Here is a 21227-nt window from a genome sequence, read left to right as displayed (position 1 = left end):
AGCCAGCCTATTCCTCAGAGGTACTATCTCTATTTTTGTAATTACTGAACTTAGCAGGGATTTTGAAAGGAAGAGGCAACAGCAGTAAGTGAAAAATGCAACAATTATCACAATTTGGAATCGGATATATCTATTTCTGATAGCAAACACAAATTAACAGTGTCACTTGATGGTAAAGAAGACCAGAAGACTGTTCAACAGACGAAATAGAATGAAATACAAAATGAGATTTTAATGTTTTTGGAAGAAACAAGATCCAATCAGTTTTTACATCAAATCAAAATAATTTGCCATTTATTTTCGAAAATTTTCCACATGGAAACTGGAAAAACAAGCACTACTCAATATATATATAACAAAAGAGGAAAGGAGAACTCCTGAACGTCTACATGCTTAGATGAAATTTGGATATTTTTGTCAAAAAGGGTATTTGGAGGCTACAGAAGATAATCAGTTACTGGGGCATGGATGAACATTTCAGATTCTTTTCCTAATATTATGACACTAACATATTTTTTGAGTTGTGCTACTATGTTCACACCACCCATATCCATAGAGTTTATTAGAACATTTCTTTAAAAACTTAGCAAGTAGGCAGCACTATCTATCAATTAGGCTTCAGGGCTACACAGAGGAAACAAGCCAAAGCTTTAAGAAATACCAGCAAACCTTTCAAATTCTCCAAACTTGAATTTCTCTTTATAATTTTTTTTAAACATTGATGGACTACCTTTACACATGCTTTATATGTACTCAAGCAAACTGAAATTCAGCAAATGTGCATAATCATCTCTAATACATTAATTCTGTTATTTAGTCCAAATGACTTTAGATAGTGATTTTGAAAATATTAAAATTTTACTGAAGATACCTATAATAGAAATTCTAATATATTTATGTGAAATATGTTTTGTTAAGTTATTCCAAATATCCTTTTTAATACATCATTGAAATTAAAAAGAGAAAAAAAAATTAAAATTCATCTTACACATATACTAGCAAAGTCCTTGGCCTATATATTCTGGCTAGAAATAAAATAGCTAACAATATTTTAAGAAATCTTTTGAATTTTGTAATGATTTAAAACATCAAAATTACTTTCAGACTTGAATAAAAAACAAATTAATTACTTAGCATTAGTGCCGATCCAATAAATTAGACCATTTTCATCAAAGTCCCGCTGATGAGTAAATGTTATTGATGTGCCTGGTTCTTTCAATTTTTTAACAAAAGTAAAGGTTGATCGTTCATAATCATACCACTGCTTGGCAACCTAAAGAGTCCAAAAGAATATTTATAAGCAACTTCATTATAATAGTTAATTAGGAACTCAAATTGGAATGACTTTATAAATTACGTTTCATTAGATGATTTCTTACATAAAAAAATTGTGTTTACATTTGATTACAAAGAAATGTTTGTAAATTTGTAATATATTCTTACCATCTTCAAAAGATATCTTTCAAGTGCAGAAATTGTTGTAAGGGGTTCCATTTTTAGAGTACGGTTTGAGCGATCAATTAAACCAGTTTCACCAGCAGCCCGCTCTAATCGAAATCTAAGCCGACGAGTAAGGATCTAAAATAGAAGGGATAAATAGCAGACATAAATCGTAAGTCATTATTCAACTAAATTTTGATTGGCTACATAAACATGAATGCTACCAATATCAAGAAAACATCAATGCAGTACAATTAGTGGGTAGAATCTCTTCTGGCAAAAGCACATCTTCGACACTGACTGGCCCTTCTCTTCAGAGCCAAAATATATTTCAGTCTCTAACAATTATTAATTAGTACTCTACAAAAGCTTAGGTAATATTCAGTGGCATGTTGCTCTCACATCTGAAGTGTTTGTAAGTGCTGCACACACACACACCCTAGGCATATCCAGAATAGAGCCACTCATCAAATTGGATAAAGTCCCTTACAAATGGCTCACAGACAGGTGTTCTGTTTCCTCCTAGCTTTTCTACCACATCTATAATTGCTTCAGCTCCTTTGAACTACTGGCTGGGTTCATGCCATCTCCACTCAAACATTCTCACACCACTTGTCCCTTCTCACATGACTCATTGCACTTAGCACTTTCACTAATCACGACACCCAATTCTTCCTTCCTCGAACATCAACCCTCTTGATCTGTCTAAACTCCTATCATTCTTGTAGATGTTGACTTACAAAGAGGGACATTAATAGTATCAATCCCACTGGTCTAGGAGGGCCTGTCCCTTGCTCCAGACCCAGTAAGAAAAAAAAGAAAGAAAAAATAACTTACCTGTAAACCATAACCAGACCCAGGAAGATCATAACTGTAGACAGGGAGTTTTTCAATGGATTCTAAAACAGCCACAAGCTTTTTAACAAGAGCAACAGCTGGATTAAAACCTCTGGAAAATATTTAAAAGATAAAACAGTTAAAATGCTAGTTGTATCAAACATTCTTCTGATATTCTACTAGTACTGAATTTAATTGGATCTACAATCATGACAGTTTTGTTGAGTCGTGAAGTGCTCAAGTACTCACCCTTCTCTTTTCTGAAATATTCTTTTGAATAGTTTTATTCTTTCATTTGTTCTTTTCATGCTAGCTCTAGTTTGCATATCTTCAACATTCTGCAAGAGAAAAAGAGAAAAAAAAAATGAACTAATCTAGTTGAAAATAATAAAGGGCATGCTTCATATTTCCAATCAGAAGGGTAATATTATTATAATCACTTATGAACTATAGGTGTTTATAAAGCTAATATTTAACTTCAGTTTTTATAGCATTAAGCAAATGTAAGCAAAATTTTAAGATTAGAAGACAAGCTTGTCACAAAATGTTGCCTATAACAAGTTGAACTTATGGATTTCAAATGGCAATCAAGAATGGTAGTCTTTTACTTATCTTTCTGGCCATATTTTAAATAAAAGTTCACCATAAACTCAACACTTTATATATTGTGTACTTTTAGCAATTCATATTAGTATCTCATAAGATACTAATGCAAATTCAAGACTTGAATTCAAAACAATAACTTGCTCAATGATTTGTCAATTACACTATTATAAGTATATATACAAAACAATCATGGAGTTAAACTTGATTTCCAGTTTAGGCTACTTAACTTTCTTTACTAATGTCTTTTATAAAGTCATGAATTTCACAATCTCATCCTTATAAATCAGTATATTGGAAGTCTTGTGTTTAAGACAAAACCAGTTGACTGTAGTGACTAAATCATTCAACTTTTCAAACCAGGTGTTAAATTTAGTTAAGACATAGCATTTAACTTCTCAACTGTATGTCATATGGAATAAGTATTTGATGGTAGCTATTTTAGAAAATTTAGTTACCAGGATGTAAGAAAACAAAACAAAACAAAACAAAAACAAAAACATAAAAGCAGTAATTCTAGTATTTAAAATAAGCAACTTCATATATCTAAAAATACTAAAGAAGAAACAATTACATTATTTAAGATGTTCAGCAAGGTTTGGACTAATCCACTGCTTGAAAGTTCGAAAGAAGAAACTGTGTGCTCATCTTTTAATAATGCTGTTAATTCTTCCAGAGCAGCATGCATGTCTTCCTCCCATTCCACTTCACCTGTAGGGGACTAAAATAGAAAAGCAGAGAAAATGCGTAAGTAATGTTTGTAATAAATTTATGCATTAAGTGATATACTTTCAAATTATTCTGTCAAAATATAATGCTTATTTAATCACAATGTTTTGGATCAATATTATCTCAGTTTCGAGATTTCAATAATGTGATTATTTTTAGAATGACACTGTAGGTGTAAGAGGTTGGATCTGACTGGTTTGAACACTAAACAGGTAAAATATCTGGACCAGATATGGCCAGTTTAAATGTTAAAGGGTTAATGTTTATCATATAACAGATTTTAGATGTGTTAAAAATTGTCATAGTCTATCAGTTTTACAAGTGAAGGAAGCTACTTACTTTTATTTGACTGATCTGTTTAGCATATGAAGCTTCAAGTCGATGCACAATGTTTTTAATTCGAGCCACAATGCTACGAGGAGAAGCTTCAGCTACTCTAAAGTATTGCTCATATAGCTCCCTGGCTAAGGTCCTTACCTAAAAATAGAAAACACCATTTTATGTAGTACAAAATGTGTAATAGTAAACAAGGTTTAATTAAATCATGTCAATTCAAAATTATGCAGTTTATGTACCATGTATAAAACATCATGGTATGGTGGAAAAAATAAAATACAAAGCAAGAATTTTTTGAAGTATAGGTTATTGGAGAAGCAAGACTAAATTACAAGTGAAAAAATTTTTAAATTAAAGATTAAAGTTTGCAAATTCAATTTTGAGTTATTTCAATTTGTGTGTTTAGACAAGTATTAAATTTAACCCAGCTTCATTGAATTCAGTTTCCCCAATAGCAATATCCAAAATTGTTATCAACTAACTCCTTCCAAAGTTATTTGAGAAAATATCAAAATAATTGTGTAAAAGAAAAATTTTAAACAATCCAAATTAGATACTTAAAGTATAATTACTTTCATTCTTAAAGCATCAATTTTTGTCCTGGACTTTTTACTTTTCTTGCCACCCCATCCAACTGCAAATTCTGGACCTAATGTGGTTTCAGCAGTAAAAGAATGTCTGGTTCCTCTATTGGAAACGAAAATAAATCCTGGCAGATCTTCTCCTAACAATGTGGATTGCTGTTTGAAAGAAGAAGGAAAAAAGAAAAACTTTCATTAAAACAGGAAAAAGAAAAAAAAAATAAGGCACAAAATTTGATGGGTCCTATACAAATGGTGAAATGCTTTTAAGCTGAAATTTAAACCACTTTAACTTAAAATCATAAGTTCACCTTTTATTCTCTAGTACAACACAATAGAAATTTAAAAGTATTGTAGTTGATTTTATCAACCCCAGTCTTTACTGGTATGGTGATATTTGAACACAGAATTGACTAGATGCTAAAAGGCAACTATTTAATCTGGCATTATCAACTATCATTCCACTTATGTAAAAATCTGAAGATGGGAAGTAGATAAAAAGTAATTTAAACTTTGAATTAATAGATTTTCAGCAAACATTTACCTGTTGGCCATCGGAGTTATGAATTTGCATTTCTCCAGTTTTCTTGCACATCAACACCCAATTACCAACAATCAAGCTGGCAGCGTCAGGCTTTGATACAATTGGTTGGCTCATTGTCCCTGAACGAATTTGACTACGAGCTTTTTGCAACTTTTCAACAAATTCGCCTCGGTTTTCTGTAGAAGTTAAAAAGATTAGTGAAATATATTTGCTAATTGATATAAAAACCAAACTGATGAAATAGCAACAGGAAAAGAAAAAAGTAAAACAAAGCCCTACCAGAACTATCAGAACCTCCTTCTGGACTTCCACTGGAATACATAGTAGCAAGTTTACTATCCAATATGAAACGAAACCACCCATTACTTCCATTAGATAATTCTAAGGCAGCAGCATCACTCCAAAGATACAGACAATCACGTCCTCGAACTATACTCCAATCTTTCCAGTGATAAGGCTTGCCTGGTAGAATTTCTTTAGCATCTTCAATAACTGGTTCCTCCTCCTCCTGAAACAAAATATTAAAAATTAATGTCTTCTATTTTTGTGAGATGAAATTAATTTTCTCTAGAATCAACCAAGTATATTCATAATATTTATTTTACCAACCAGTAATAAATGAAAAGGTCAAGCTCATCTCTTTGAAATTTGAACTTAGTACTAGGTACAGTAAGGCATCCAGAATAACATTTTACTATTTGAGCCTTGTGCAAAAATTATTTTCAAATACAAACCTTCTCCTTGTCTTTCTCTTCTTCAAATGGTCCAACCAAGGTTAGTACACGACTAAATAAGCCAAGGCGAGCAAAGTGTTCCAGATAAATTTCTTGCCCTTTCTTCATCAAGTCTTGCACCACTTGCAATGCTATTAGATGGCCGTTATCATCTTCCTACAAGAGTAAATAAAACGATCCATTCCATAAAAATGTTTACTATTTTAGTTCTTGTTACTCAAACAATCTTGGATATTACTGAAGAAGCAGAAATTGCCCAAATTTACCTATTCACACCTAAATTAGAATATTCAGGAAAATTGTGCTACTACATAAGAGATATAATTGCAACAGGTAAACACTGTATACTGATATTGTTAAGGTGTGAATTTGATGACCCTAGAAAATCTGGTTATTATTTTCCACTACCATTTTTCCTTATTTTTTAAATATTTTATTTTATTTTTACTGTTTTCAAATGTTATAACCTTTTTAAAACTTTTATATACCTCAGGTTTAGCAATAGTAATTTTATAAATTTGAAATAAGCAACTACTACAGATCAGGAAATGCAACAGGCATTAATGCAATGGGCATAGAACCAGATGCTTCAATACCTGATAGTGAAAAAAACTTATGCAGAGAATGAATTAATTCCAAAAAGAGATTGCAGTGAAAACTTAAAATATTTCTCTATCACATATTTTAGAAAACTTACACAGTGATTATTTACTCAAGCTTCTTCCAATTGAAATTTCCCAGATGAAAGAGGCCATTTGTCACAGAATGCAAACAAAGGAAAAGGAGGATATGGGCTCCTATTTAACTGAACAAAATTTGGGCTTTTTTTTTTTGTCATAGATATAATTTTACATCAAATTAGAATAACTGAGACAAAAAATCCATTGCAGATTTACACAAGACCTTTCATAGTCTAAACACTAATATATTCATTGAAAGTTATAATAGTTTCATGAAGCATTAAAATTTATAGTTAATTTGGAATAGTAATGAAACACATAGGTGTATTCTAGTTGAATGTAGTAATTAAAGAGTTAAAGTTAACATGAACTTACTTCATTGTCAAGAACTGTAGCAATGACTTCTGTAAGAGATGATCCAAAATTTGGGCTGCTAAATTCTGAGCAACTCATTTCAGCTAAAAGTGGCCCACTAATATAATGGACCATTTTTCTGATGAGTGACAAGCTGGCTTTCCTTCAGAGGGTGAAAAAAAAACACATGAGAATATTTTGAAAATAAGTTAAATTTAGAAATTTATTGTATTCCTTCATATAAGAAAAAAAAAAGTCACTAATTACCTGACTGATATCAACATGGATCCATGAAATACTTGTGCAAAGACAGGCAGGAGCCCTTTAATATATAATGGGGCAACTTCTGGATCACCTTTTGGTTCTGTACATTCTGTTTTGTCTTCTTCAACCAAATCTTTTTCTCTGTCTGTTTCTATTTGTGAATTTTCTCTTTGAACTGGCACCATCCATTCACCTAGAAAGGAAAGATAAGCAAAAGTTAGGCAGTCAATTTTAGGAAATGGAAGAAGAGAGATTTTAAAAAGTCACAATAAACATAAGTGTCACAGCTACTACAGTTAAAGTTGCAGAATTTTGGCCCAAGATCAAATGTTCCAATCTGTTGCATAAATTTTCATCTCATTAAAAAAAAAATCATATCAGTAACAAAAGTAAAACTTATTTGAAATATATGCATTACACAGCAACAAGAAAAGATTACTAAAAACCACTAAAAAATATATAAAGGGAAACAAAAAAAAAATCTTTTATTTAGAACTGCTTTTATTAGAAAGCTTTTTTTTTTTATATATATAGAAACTGAAGAGTTTCTAGAAAAAAAAAAGACGTGAAATTGAAAAAAAAAAAAAAAAATTCAATGAAATGTTCAATAGCCTTGTGGCTATTGAACATTTCAACCCAATGAACTAAGACTTTGACAGCTCAAATTAATCTGAGAATAAATCAGATTCACAAATGTCAGACCAACTGCAGCAAAGACCTACCCCAGATAAGTTTATTTTGTTCATAAGGATGTGTGCTCCTTTGAACATGCACAAGGTTCATAGCAAACACGTACAACCTTCTGGCTGGTTTATCATCAACCAGAAAATGTATGCACAACATTTTCCCTACACTTTTCTAAGACTGCATCTTTCTCACGCTTACTACCACACAGGCAATACATATGTATACTCATGTTTTCAATTTTAATTGGTGACAATTTAAATTAAATGTTACCCAAACCAACCTGTGGCAAACATTCAATGATTCCAGTCCAAGAGGTCTCAATGGAGTGGGTGGGAGGAGGCAGTTAACCCCAAAAATACATTTAGCTGAATTACTTCAAAGCTGTAAGTTTAAAATAAAGAACAAGTTAAACACTTTTTTTTTAATAATCTTTCATTTCACCACACTAATAAACTTCATGTCCCTCCCCATTCAACACAAGAGCCCCTTTTCTCAGCTAAGTCAAAATACATTACAAATTGAATTTACCTGGTGATTGTAATATTTGGATGACTTCTCGATGGCCTTCGTCATTTCTTTCTCTTGCTTTGTCTAATGGAGTTTTTCCATCTTCATCTCTAAGATCTGGATTAGCACCATATCTTAGTAAAGTCTAAATAATAAATCGGAAACAACCATTTCTGTAATCATGCATTTGAAACTTAAATGTTTTAAATTAGATTTATTGAAGATTTTATGTAAGTTGAACAAAAACATTAAACATCACATAACCTAAATAATTTCAAGTAAACTAATAAACAATAAAATAAGCAAACAGATAATAACCTTTACTATTTGAGGTCTACCAAAACATGCTGCATAGTGCAATGAGGATGATCGAAGGCCTCTGTTTACATCAGCACCACGTTCACAAAGAAATTCAACCTAGCAAACAAGAAAAATTCGTTTTATTGGGGAACTCTTGGTAACTTCATATACAATATTCTAACCTGTTATTAAAGAGCTGATATATTAGAATGCCAATTACAACTGTTAGAAAACCTCAGAAGGAACTTAGTTGAAAACTAACCACTAAAATTACAAAACCAAGAATAACAGGCTTCTTGTTTAATCTCCTAAGGACTTCATGTTCTTAGTCAAATGGTGACAGAGGGATTAAAGATAATGATATAACAGTTGGCAACTTTTAAAATTAGATCTAAGTCATTGCAATCATGAAATAAAGATTAAGAAAGTTTTGAGAAAGACATTAACATACACAGTGTATGTGTACATATATATATATATATATATATATATATATATATATACACACACACACACACACAAACACACAGGAACAAGAAAGAATATTAACACCAAACACTACAAAAAATATTAGTTTAGTTACACTGCAGGTTTTCAATATTAAATTATTATTATTATTAACTAACACATAGTAAACGTAATTCAAAAGGAAATATGACATAAAAAAAATAAATAAATAAATAAATGTACCATATCTTGACTGCCAAAAGCAGAAGCCCAATTCAACAATGTTTGACCTACATCATCCATGAAATTCACATCAAAGCCTAGAATAGATAAAATACATATAAATATAAATCAATTTATACATACAACACTGTTAACCAATGAAATTAACATGCAATTATCAAGAACATAAATACACAATGAAATTCTTTCAGTTTCTGCCTGTAAAATCCACCCACAAGATTTGGTTCAGCCTGAGGATATACTAGAAAATCTTACCCAAGATTGAATTTTGAAGTGAAAATCGCTATTCCTGCATACATTTTAATTCCCTATTAGAGCTATTTGAAATTCTTAATCCAGGCCAATTTTCATTAGAAAATTGAAAGTCTTTTCTATTAGCATCTAAGAACATTTTAACAATCAATTGCTTCTTTTATTTTATGTACATTCTGGTTATTTTACAGAATATTTCTTTAACAACTGCTGTGTGGGTATATATATATATATATATATATATATATATATTTTTAATTTTCAGAGTTATATTCATTCATTTTAAAAAGCCTCTAGATGGATTAAATTATATAATAATGCACTGTATCTCTCAATGCTAAAAGAAATGTTATATAAGCTGCAACACTGCATTGTTCTGTCCAATCCAACTCATTACCTTCACAGAAGAGTGGATATAAAAACAATGAAATCAAATCAAATGAGAGCCAACTGAGGGCCCACTTTTAAAGTGAAGGTATGAAAAAAATTTTAACAACTTAAGTACAATATGCTGGTGCATGAGAAAGAACAAGACTCAAATATAGAATGCATTAGAACGATGTGGTACAATATATGTCGGACAATAGAATAATGGAAGAAAAATCTTTTTTAAATATTACTAAAAAAAAAAAAGAAAAATGCATTTAATATAAATCTTTTTCTTAAAAAAGTTAAATAAAGTACAAAACAACCGACAATCAAACATCGTGTTAAGCTGACTGGAAAAGAGCTACAGAAATGAGAAATCCTAGATAGCAAGTCTTGTAAAACAATAAGAACATTTCATGAAATCAGATAGAAACCAGAATTGAAGCATAGAATCCTTAGCCAATGATTCCAGAAACAAATGGTATTTCCCTATTATTTTGTCCTTACTTATAAGAGGTGTGAGAGCATGGTAACAAGTTTCCTTCCTAACTAAATGGTCCTAGGCAAGCCTTAGGTTGACCAAAGCCTTATGAGTGGATTTGGTAGACAGAAACTGAAAGAAGTGTGTGTGTATGTCTGTGTTAGTCCCTACCGCTTGAGACACTAACCTGGCAGTTTGGCAGAAGTAAACTGATAAAATAAGTACCAGGCTTAATATAAAAAAAAAAAAAAAAAAAAGGAGGGGGATTCATTCAATTAAAAATTCTTCAAGGCAGTGCCCCAGCACAGCCAGTCAAATGATAATGCAAAATTACATGGACGGAAATGCCAAAGAGCAAATTAACATATAGTGAAGGGGAGGAGGAAAAGACGGAGTGGAGATGTTCCAATGTTTGGGCATTTATTTCACTTCAGCTAAATTGTCTCAATTTATATATACATATAGGTGGTGCACCAGCATGACCTCAGCCCTGAGCTGAAACCAGTAAAAGGTGTGTGTGTGTGTGTGTGTGTGTGTGTGTGTGTGTATATATAAACTCACTGCCTTAATTTTAATTCCTAAAAGCACAACTTACACTAAGTCAAAATTTAAGTGGGGAATGGGACTGAAAAATATTCAATGTTTCAGCTCAAGGTATTGAAAAATGTTACAAAAACATATATTGTCTATATTAATTGTAAAATTCATTATTGAAAGTCTTGTTATCATGTATTACAAATAAATGTAATTTGGAGCGCCATGACCTAAATTTTAAAAATTTAGAATTAAATCTGATTTTGCGGTTTGAAATAAAATAGGTGAAGTGCATAAAAATACATATATTATTTGACAACATGCAAAATGTACATGGATTTATTTGCATATAATAACTGCCACTACCAGATGCATGGAGGTACAGGTATAGTTGAGATCAAGAAGTTTGCTTCATAAGTACATGGGATACATCCTGGGAAAATGATTCACTATAAACCTGAAAACTCACTAAAACTTTGTGAGTAGATTTAGCATATGGAAACTGAAAGAAAAACATCATAGATGTTTGGTACTCCTTATCTTGATATCACACAATAGTTGTAAAGTGAGTATTACCATCATTCAAGCAGTGTCCTTTGTTTCCAATCTGCCATGAAAACATGTCTGGTCTTAGTGAAACACTCCCTTAATTGGAAAAAGGAAAAATGCTGGCTATATAAAGCAAGGGCATCTAGCCATATAAAATCTGCCTCAACAAATATCACCTGACCCATGCAGGCATAGTAAAGAAGGCACTTAAAACATGTGATGATTACCAAAACAAGTGGCAACAACAAGAAATGGAACCCAATTCATGATTCATTCAATCATCCAAACCAAGAAAGCTCTTGATTATTTTTGTTGATTAAAAAAGGCAAAATTGAAAGAGCGAACTACAAATTTTTAATGTAGAAAAATTGTGTAAATAGTTTTTGTTAAAATGATTAATAATGAGCATTGAACATAAATAGGTTGCAGTGACCTATTAATACAAATAAATTGAAGTTGTAAAGGCCTCTTCTATTTAGACAATCGGTAAAGGGAAACCACTCAAAATAGAAATAAAAAGGTTTAAAAGGTGACCCAAGACCTGTGGTTTACAGAGTGAGATTACATTTGTGTCCAAGACTAATGTAACTTATACATTCTGTAAAATATATATAACTAGCTTATGTTCAAAGTTGCGGTTCCAAAGTCATTATTAATATTGGTTCAGATTTGTTAAATTAGTGCAACATAAAGGAAAATTTTATCTTAACTGCTGGAAAAGAATCCATATACTAAAAGATGTGACTCGTTTTCCCTTCACTTTCTCTATACATACTGAGTACATGTAGGCTTTTTTTCAGTTTTTAAAAATCCATACACATTTTCAGCATTAGCTTGTGGTGATATGAACAATATTTAAAAAAAAAAAAAAGCTTTCCCTTGTGTATTGGTTCTGAAGAACTTGGCTATGTATATCACCTGGGCAATTCTTTGTTCTAAGTACTCTTAATAAGAAAGTGTGTATGCATTTGCATGCACATACATCCCATCTGGATGGGTCTTTCTCACAGGTTTCTGCACAGACACTAGCTAATATCTCATATTCTAGCCTTTATTGTTCAAGTTGTATATTGATTAATTTATCTAATTATTTTGGCTCTATACTATGAATAGGGTATTTAGGAATAATACCTGAACCATCTTGTATGCTTCAATTGGGATCTGGACAAAACTCCCTTTAGTTAAACTACGAAAGCAGACAAAAACCCCTTGGTTATATTTTTCAGTTACTTTTTTATTTATTTATTCTTTTTAGTTTTTACGTTTCAGTCATTAGACTGTGGCCAAGCTGAAGCACTGCCTTGAAGATGTTTTGGTTGAACGCATTGACCCCAGAATTTACTTGTTGCAGTTATTAGACTGCAGTCATGCTGGGGCCCTGCCTTGAATTTAACCCACCTAATTTTACTTTTTTTTCTTCACTTTTTTGCAAAACTTCTGTGAGGATTCCAGAGATTATGAATCTGAAAAATATTTTTTTAAATTTCAAACACACCCTTTCCGTATCCACACTAATATTCCTGATGTTTTAAGTTCGTCCACTTAAAACCCACTCAGCAATGCTTTTTTGTTATTGCAATCTTTTGGTTTTGAATATTTGCTACAAAAAATATTTTTCAAAAAAAAAAAAAAATTCTTCAAGGTGGTGCCCCAGCAAGGCTGCAGTCTAATAACTGCAACAAGTAAAAGGCGAAAAAATTCCCTGGTCAAATACGTTCAACTAAAACTTCAACGCAGTGCTCCAGGATGGCTGCAGTCCAATGACTGTAAGGGAAAAAAGAAAAAAAAAGGGGGAGGGTTGTCCACTTTCACACTTTAACTAAGAGGGTTTTGCCCAACACTCGCTTCAATTAGGAGAATAAAACCAAACATTTGACATTCTAGAGTTAGTTCATACAAGTCTGTGAAGAACTTATCCCTCAACTAAAGTGTTAGCCTGCATGATTGCAGGACTGAACTCTGTGAAAGGCACTTGAGGATCAGATCAAGTTGTAATCTTAAAGTGGACAATAAGAACTTGAGATGCAAAGCATCTCTGCTGAAACTCAAAACAATGCCTTCAATCTACTGCCTTAGGTATGTACTTTATAAACTAAAAACGATGAACAGAAAAATTGATGTCAATAGGATTTGAACATGGATCACACACTACTGGAACACATACCACAAGGAATCTTGTCCTACCCTATGTTTTAACAGCATAGCCAATTCCAATGCTAGGCAGATCAAGTGACCAAATAGTGCCTTTTCCATTGGCTCACACTTACGAGGTGGTGTCGTATTATATGACAAAGCTATTTTATTTACCATCTGCATGATGGAAATGTTCTAAATTTATCAGATAAATATCAGAATGACTTCAAGCCATGCCTTGACTATTTTACAGCAAACTCTATGAATGCAAATTGTGTATGTGTGTGTGTGTATGTATATGTATATATACACACACACACACACACACACATATATATACACACACACAGAAATATACACACACACATATATACATACACATATCACTTTACATTGTAACAAAATTTTAATAAATATCTTTAAATTCTTAATTACATTCAAAAGTTTTGTCCTTTGAGATGTAAATGTTAAAGTTTCAATGAAGAAAGCATTACATAATGCAAGAAGAGGCAGAGAACTATAAGACATAAAAGTATGAATCTATAGCAAAGACAAATAACCCCTCTCATGGTTCAGTTCTTTTAGGAATAATAGTAAAAGCAGTAAATGTTCTGAGAGTTTGCAGTGTTGAATTTACATATTCCAAACAGCAAAATTAGTCTTTTCCAGCAATATAAACATAACTTCATGAAAATTTCAAATTAGGGACAATCATCAGCCCAAATCCCGTGGTCATAAATACAAAAATCAAATTAAATCATCTATACCAAACTTTCTTTACAAAATATCAATCCCAACATCCAAATACAAGCATATCAAGTCTTAAACTAATTTTGTTTTCTGCCTTTTTTTTCTTTGTTCATAATCAGCTAGTTTGAAAGAAAAGGAACAGTAAGTAGACTTTCCCAAACTGGTGAAATGTCCAGCTTAAAAGTAAACTTTTTCTGAAGATTGCTTTTCTTTCTAGGTACAAACTTTTTTTGTCAGGAGTGAGTATAATTAATGGAATTAAAGTTATCTTGCCGATATTTTATTTTATCAATATTAGAGATATTTAATACGGAGCACTACTGGAATATATTGAAAGCATCTAGTTCAGTATAATAATGCTCACATGAATTCACTTATATTAGTTTTAATATTGTTAAACACTTAATTTTGGCACTATTAAAACAATCGACACACACACATTCACACATACATTCTAATTAAAATTAAGCAATACAGTAACAAAATGTCAAAATATTTTAGTTTGTTGAGTTGCCTAGTAGAAGTGGAGAAATATATATATATATATGTTATAAGTATATAAAAAGTATACCATTATCAACAGCCTCAATAAGAGCATCTGTATCTTTACTTCTGATACAATCTATGAGTTGTCTGTGTGATCGTGGTTCTCCAGTCCCTGAGCTATCAACACGTCTTAATCCAGGGAGTAGGCGACTGCTTGATATGCTACCAATGCCAGATGATGAAGCAGCAGCTGCAGCTTTAGGAAGTGCTTTCCGTCCTTCAAATAACAATACTAAGAGGAGATCAACCAGACGCATTGTATCCAAGCAACATCTGAAAATAAGGATTGTATATATTTAACACCGTAGAAAATACAGAAGTAATGATACTCAAAAACCACAGGAGAAAAAAAGTACAAATTACAATCACATGCTAATATTCAAACATTTCAATGTATAATAACTTCAGGCAATGACAGATATTACCTCAGTTGTTTGATAAGTTCTAAGGTAATTCTTACGTTAGGTTTTTTTTTTTTTTAAAGCAATGCAGAGGTGCCGAAGGAGTTAATAATCAGAAACTCTGAAATCCAACGGCACTTATCAATGCATTGAAGGAAGAAATAATATATATATATATATATATAATCCAAGAGAGTTAGGGGTTGAGGATTCAACCCACTAAGGGATAGTATCTATCCGATATACTGCTGGGAGGGTACCAAATTATTGTTACACTAGTGTTATACCAAGTGCAATAAGTGGGTGCAGGTCCCAACACATCTTCACAACTACCACCTCTCTATATCTCTCTCAACTGGGGTAACTATGTAATCTATACAGCAAGACATCTCTATCCTTCTATCATATTTTTTAACCACTTTAATACTTCCCCTCTCCCAGTTGAGTTTTGTCCTGCAAGTTATTTGGTGACACTGCTGATGCTATGTAAAAAGCACTGAGTACAGTCCGTAAAGTGGCTGGTGATAGGAAGAGCATCAGGTTGTAGAAATCATGCCAAAACAGTCAATAGAACATTGTGCATACAGAATTCCTTATCTCAAAAATATGGAACAGTATTCTATTTCTATTGCTAACCCTCACCTGCTTCTGAGTGAGGCAATATTTCCTCTTGTCCTTCAAAACAAGAACAACACAATGGCAGGGCAGGATTTCACAACATTACTTGTATGACAATTGTTTATAATCAGCATTCAAACTCAACACAAGGAGACAAACACGCACATCTATTTATCTATACAGATGAGAGAGATGGCAAGCTTAAGTTTCCAAGTTCACTTAATAAGGTTTAGGTTAACTTGGAGTTATAGTAGAAGACACTTGCTGAAAGTCCCACAGAGTGGATTGAACCTGAAAGTACAAGGTTGGTCAGTGAACTTAACAGTCACACATGTTGCCTATGCTGTTATACAAATCTTGTTTCAAAATGGTCAATTTGATATAATTTCACTCAAATATTCTATAATGATTATAACAAAATGAATTTCAATCATAAAATCAAGTTCAACCCTTAAATTGTTATTGCTCGTTAACTTAGTTTTGTGTAACGAGTATGATAATCATGCATCGGAGAGTATGCTATTTAATCCTTTAGTATTTAAACTGGCTGTATCCGGCCCAAATATTGTTTAATGTTCAAGCTGACCAGCTCTGGTTTCTCACACCTACCCTATAATATCATTCTGGAAATATACAATCACATTATTGAAATCTCCAAGCTACAATATAATGTATGATTTAATTAAAAACAATGCGAATGAAAAGCATAACCCTTGACAGAATAATTTGAATGCTAAAATGGTCAAGCATCCTTTCTCTGCATTATCAAAATTTTGTATAAAGTGAATCTTATTGAAACTTTATTTTAAAAAAAGGTTGCTTAAAATGTAGAAAATAAAACATAACTAACCTTTCATCGCCTTTAAGACCACTTTCAATTGCCTCTAAAAGATGAGACCTTAACAAATCATGGGTAATACAAGGACTCCCTCGACATAGTGTTGACAATAAACTAATGACAGTGGAAACACTTGCACTGGATTTAGAATCAACAGGTACAAGAGCAGTTGCTCCAGCGGATGTGCTAGGGCCAACAGCTGATGTTCCATGAACAGCTTCACCAGCAGCCTGCAGACGATTTAAAAGCTCATCAACTAATCCATGTTGAGCTAGAGGAGCAGGATCAACCCCTCTTCGTGTGAATCTATCTGCAAGGGATGCAAAACATCGAAGGGCACCATCAGACACCTGGAAAAAAGAAAAAAACTGCATTCAGTAAAATTATCTATGTGAATATTATTAGTGACCACAATGTATAGTGTCTATCTTGATGATTAAGGTATGTAACAGACACTGAGATTCAGAAATGAAAGACCCACATTCTATAGTATCCCTCTGTATTTTATCATTCCCGTACCTCCAACTGTAGTTGAAGATAATAGTCAGATCCTTTTTTGATGAGGAATGTTGTATCTGGAGCCCCTAGAATTAAGGGAGCTGAATCAATTACCAAATCCCCTAATTATTACAGCATAACGAGGAAAAAGATTAGAAATACTCTGGGACTCAAATTGCATTATATAATCATTTAATAAAAGTACTGGTTGACCTAGCAGTTTTGAACTAAGTAAGTTCCTATATGATTGTTCAACCTGTCAGAAATAGAAACTAAACCTTAACCAGACTCACCATATTTGAAAAAAATACAATGGATGTATTAGTAGGTACTCTGCACATAGGGAAAAGACATGCCGAGCTTAGCGCCAATGCCTTTGATTACAAGGTTATCCAATCAGGCAATGACAAAACAATGAAAATTATGTAAGAATGGTGGAGTTAGCTTTAGAAAAGACATTTAATTATATTACTTGATCAGATATTTTGCATGTTAATATACAAAATTAAGATGCATCCAATCTTTTTAGACATCAAATGAAGATGAAATATAATATCTGAAACATTATTAGGCTAATAATTGTACATTATTTCACCAACAGATGAGTAAAATGATTACTGGTCAACAGAAGCACCACATTTAAGTACTGACTGGAGAAAAATTATGCAAAATAGCTCACAAAGTTACACAAATGTTTTATCTATAAAAATTTTGTTGGCTGGATTACTTTTTGGAGGTGTGAACAAGTTGAGAAAAAACCAAGGTTATGAAAATCTGTTTTTAATCTGGGGTAGAAAATATTTTACAGCTGAGTACAGGCAAATTATCTTAGTAAATATTACAACACATTCGTCTACTGATATTACAGATAAGTAACATTACTAACACTTTCACAAACTTCCTGCAACTAACTGGCAAGGAATCACTTGCCAACACAGTACAATCTCTGACTTTAGCATTGCATTCACTACTTTTTCTACTGCTTTTATAATAGCCTCTGCTCCACAGAGCTAGCTAGTCCTGTGCCACCTCTTTTTCACCATCCATATTGTACTTCTCTATTAGCTTCCTTAAATTAACCACATTCACTCAGTTCTTTCCAGAAAGTAACCTGTCTGGTTTTCCTGCCTGTTTTTTCTAGCAGCTGTCAACTAACTATTGTGCAAGATGAACATTAACTGCATCTGTTTTACAAGTCATGGTGGCTCTGCAAAGGACACAGGTATTTTTATAATTACATGTATGAGGGGGTGCAAAAAATTTTCTAGCTTTTAGAGTATCACAAAAGGCCTGGATGGAGGCCCAAACTTCCGAGTTCTTTTACAGGGCTTAGAAAAACTGAAGAACTGCTGCAAGTGTTTGAATCTGAGAGGGAAATATGTTGAATAAAATCATAATTAACTGATCTGTATTTTCTTTTATCTAAAGCCAGGAACTTTTCAACATCCCCTCATATAGTTGAAAATAGTGGTGATCCAAAATGACCAGATGTTTAGTATCTTCCTGATTTCAATTTTTTTTTTATTAATACACAATAACAAAATCCCATTGATAATAAAATACATACTCCAATTTAGCACTTAACAAAACAAAAACTTAACTACCACTTCTCTGTAAAGTTTATAAGGAGAATGTGTTTAGTTTGTTAACCAATCTAGTTCCCCATAGTAATATAGAAAAGATGCATTTCATTGTAAATATTAAGCTTAAACCAAATGCATAGGAATATTTCTATGCTATGGTACTCACAAAGATTATCAGACAAACATTAAAGTAAAACAGAGTCAACATATACTTACAAATGGGTCTTCATGTTTAAGTAATGTGGACAAAGACTCTACACATCCTTCTAGTGCTGTATCTTGAGTGGGTTCCATCTTCCCACACAACCTAGATACAACAGACATTGCTGAATGTAGAGTGTCTTTGTGTACCTGAGATCCATGTTCACGAATGAAAGTAAGAACACAATTTAAGCCACCAGAATCGAACACTGAGCCAGATTCCCTAGTACAAATTAATTCCAACACCTGTAGAAGGAATACAAAGTATACAAGTAATTAGAAAATAGAAAGAGTGACAGTTTATTAAAATAACACACAATATATATATATATTCCACAATGTAACCTCGAGGACATCGGTGTTGATTTTTTCTTTCTCCGTTTTTTCCCTTCTTTGAACTTTCCTTGTTTCTGACGAAGGGCTCTGCCCGAAACGTCATACTCTCTCTTTTTCCTTTCCCGAGTGTCTAATAACACTATCCGTATCACGTTGTTGTTTTTTGTCTTTTTTTTAACCTATATATGATGTTAAACGATGATGATGATGATGATATATATATACACACACACACACACACAAAACACCAATTTTTCATGTTATAACATCATTCAAAGTCTGTTTTCCATGTTGGCACACATTGGACAGTTTGGCAGGGTATACATTAAGCTGGAGGGCTATGGTGAGCTCCAGCGTCTACTTCAGAATTATTTCTATGGTTGGATGCCTTTCCTAACACCAATATTGTACAGTGTGAACTGAATAAAATCTGTTTACAGGAGAGTAAACATTTCTTTCAATCAAATACTTGTCTTATGGAATGATTACATGGAAAAATAAATACAAAGTAATTTCGAAAAGATAAAAACAAAAAAAAGTCCTTAACTCAAACTATTGTTTTCATTATAGTAGCCACTCTACAATACCAAAAGACTATGATGGAGAGTTTAAAATTATACAAAAGTTTATTACTTTTTTGATGCAAATGTGGGTAGTGAGTCTTCAAAAAAGTATAACTATAACATCTGTGAAACTAGCCTATATCTGAAATGACTACAGCCTACCCACATACACAAAGAAAAACATTTCTTCATACGGGTTATAACCATATTAATTTAATCTCTCTTATCTTTTACTGGTTTCAGTCATTAGATTATGACCATGAATGGGCACCACCTTCTATTTAAGTCAGACAAATTGACCACAGGATTTGTTTTTTTTTTAAACCTGCAACTTATTCTCTTGGTCTCCTTTACTGAACTGCTAAGTTATCTATATACATACATACATATATATGTATGTATGACAGTCTTCTTTCAGTTTCTGCCTATCAAACTAACTTACAAGGCTTTAGTAGAAGACACTTGCCGAAGATGTCATGCAATGGGACTGAGCCTGGAACCATGTGGTTGGGAAGCAAATTTCTTACCACATAGCCACACCTGAACAAATACCTGGTGGCTTCCCAAATTAATCTTTACTTAGTCTTAAGTGTACACCATTAAGATCAAAATCAGTAAGCTGTAGACTGTATAATTTCCTTTACTGTAACAACAGTCAAGTTTATAAAAAAACTTTTTTAAAAACAATCAGAAAACTGATTAAAATATTCTGTTGCTTATTTTCTTCATTCGATTTAAAATTTTGCTATGTATTTTTCCAATATTTCTTGTACTACCCAAGGCCAGTGATTTTCAAAGTGATATTACTGACAATGCCTTGTGTTCACATAAAGTCAAGCTAAATTGAAACTATATTTTAGTAAATAAAAGGAAGATCACCATTCAAAGTTGAAAAATACTGACATTGAAGCAAGCAGAGAATACAGGTTGACTATTTAGAAATAAAAAAATAAGTATTTCTAGTGATATTCACTTGAAAATGTAGGAGTTACAGTGGAATAAGCCCAGCAATCAAGTGATCTGACACCCATTTGCTAATAAACCAGACCCACTTATTGGAAAAGCATTTATCAATATCTGACAAAAAATTCAGATATACTTTAATATTTTTAAAGTTGAACAGATACAAACTGTTTTAATTACTTATTAAAAGGCTCTCAAAATAACACTTTACACATTTGTTAATGCTGTGTCTCTTTGAATTGCTTAGTCCATTTTGTCAAGATGGATTAAAGAATATAAAATGAACTAAGAAAAACAAGAGATACAGGCGATAAATTAAAAGAGAA

At 32.3% G+C, this 21227-nt stretch overlaps 1 protein-coding gene across 16 annotated transcripts in view; it reads right to left on the bottom strand.

The window, feature by feature from the left end:
• Positions 1–21227, bottom strand: part of LOC106883594 (E3 ubiquitin-protein ligase HECTD1) — a 104766-nt gene that overhangs the window by 28692 nt on the left and 54847 nt on the right. For all 16 annotated transcript variants that reach the window (XM_089365522.1, XM_089365532.1, XM_089365527.1 and 13 more), the window contains exons 4-21: positions 19055–19285; positions 16770–17107; positions 14926–15173; positions 9287–9363; positions 8615–8713; positions 8318–8441; positions 7106–7295; positions 6860–7001; positions 5805–5960; positions 5350–5578; positions 5071–5246; positions 4518–4685; positions 3949–4086; positions 3455–3601; positions 2527–2615; positions 2278–2389; positions 1444–1578; positions 1131–1273 (exon numbers count right to left, since the gene is read on the bottom strand). In XM_089365522.1, coding sequence (XP_089221648.1) covers positions 1131–1273; positions 1444–1578; positions 2278–2389; positions 2527–2615; positions 3455–3601; positions 3949–4086; positions 4518–4685; positions 5071–5246; positions 5350–5578; positions 5805–5960; positions 6860–7001; positions 7106–7295; positions 8318–8441; positions 8615–8713; positions 9287–9363; positions 14926–15173; positions 16770–17107; positions 19055–19285 — 2942 coding nt within the window. The remainder of the gene's footprint in view (positions 1–1130; positions 1274–1443; positions 1579–2277; positions 2390–2526; positions 2616–3454; positions 3602–3948; positions 4087–4517; positions 4686–5070; positions 5247–5349; positions 5579–5804; positions 5961–6859; positions 7002–7105; positions 7296–8317; positions 8442–8614; positions 8714–9286; positions 9364–14925; positions 15174–16769; positions 17108–19054; positions 19286–21227) is intronic.

Source organism: Octopus bimaculoides, chromosome Z (assembly GCF_046866305.1).
Source record: "Octopus bimaculoides isolate indiv1 chromosome Z, ASM4686630v1, whole genome shotgun sequence".
NCBI classification, from domain to species: domain Eukaryota; kingdom Metazoa; phylum Mollusca; class Cephalopoda; order Octopoda; family Octopodidae; genus Octopus; species Octopus bimaculoides.
Note: the sequence above shows the minus strand (reverse complement) of the source record. Positions and strands in the feature narration are given on the sequence as shown.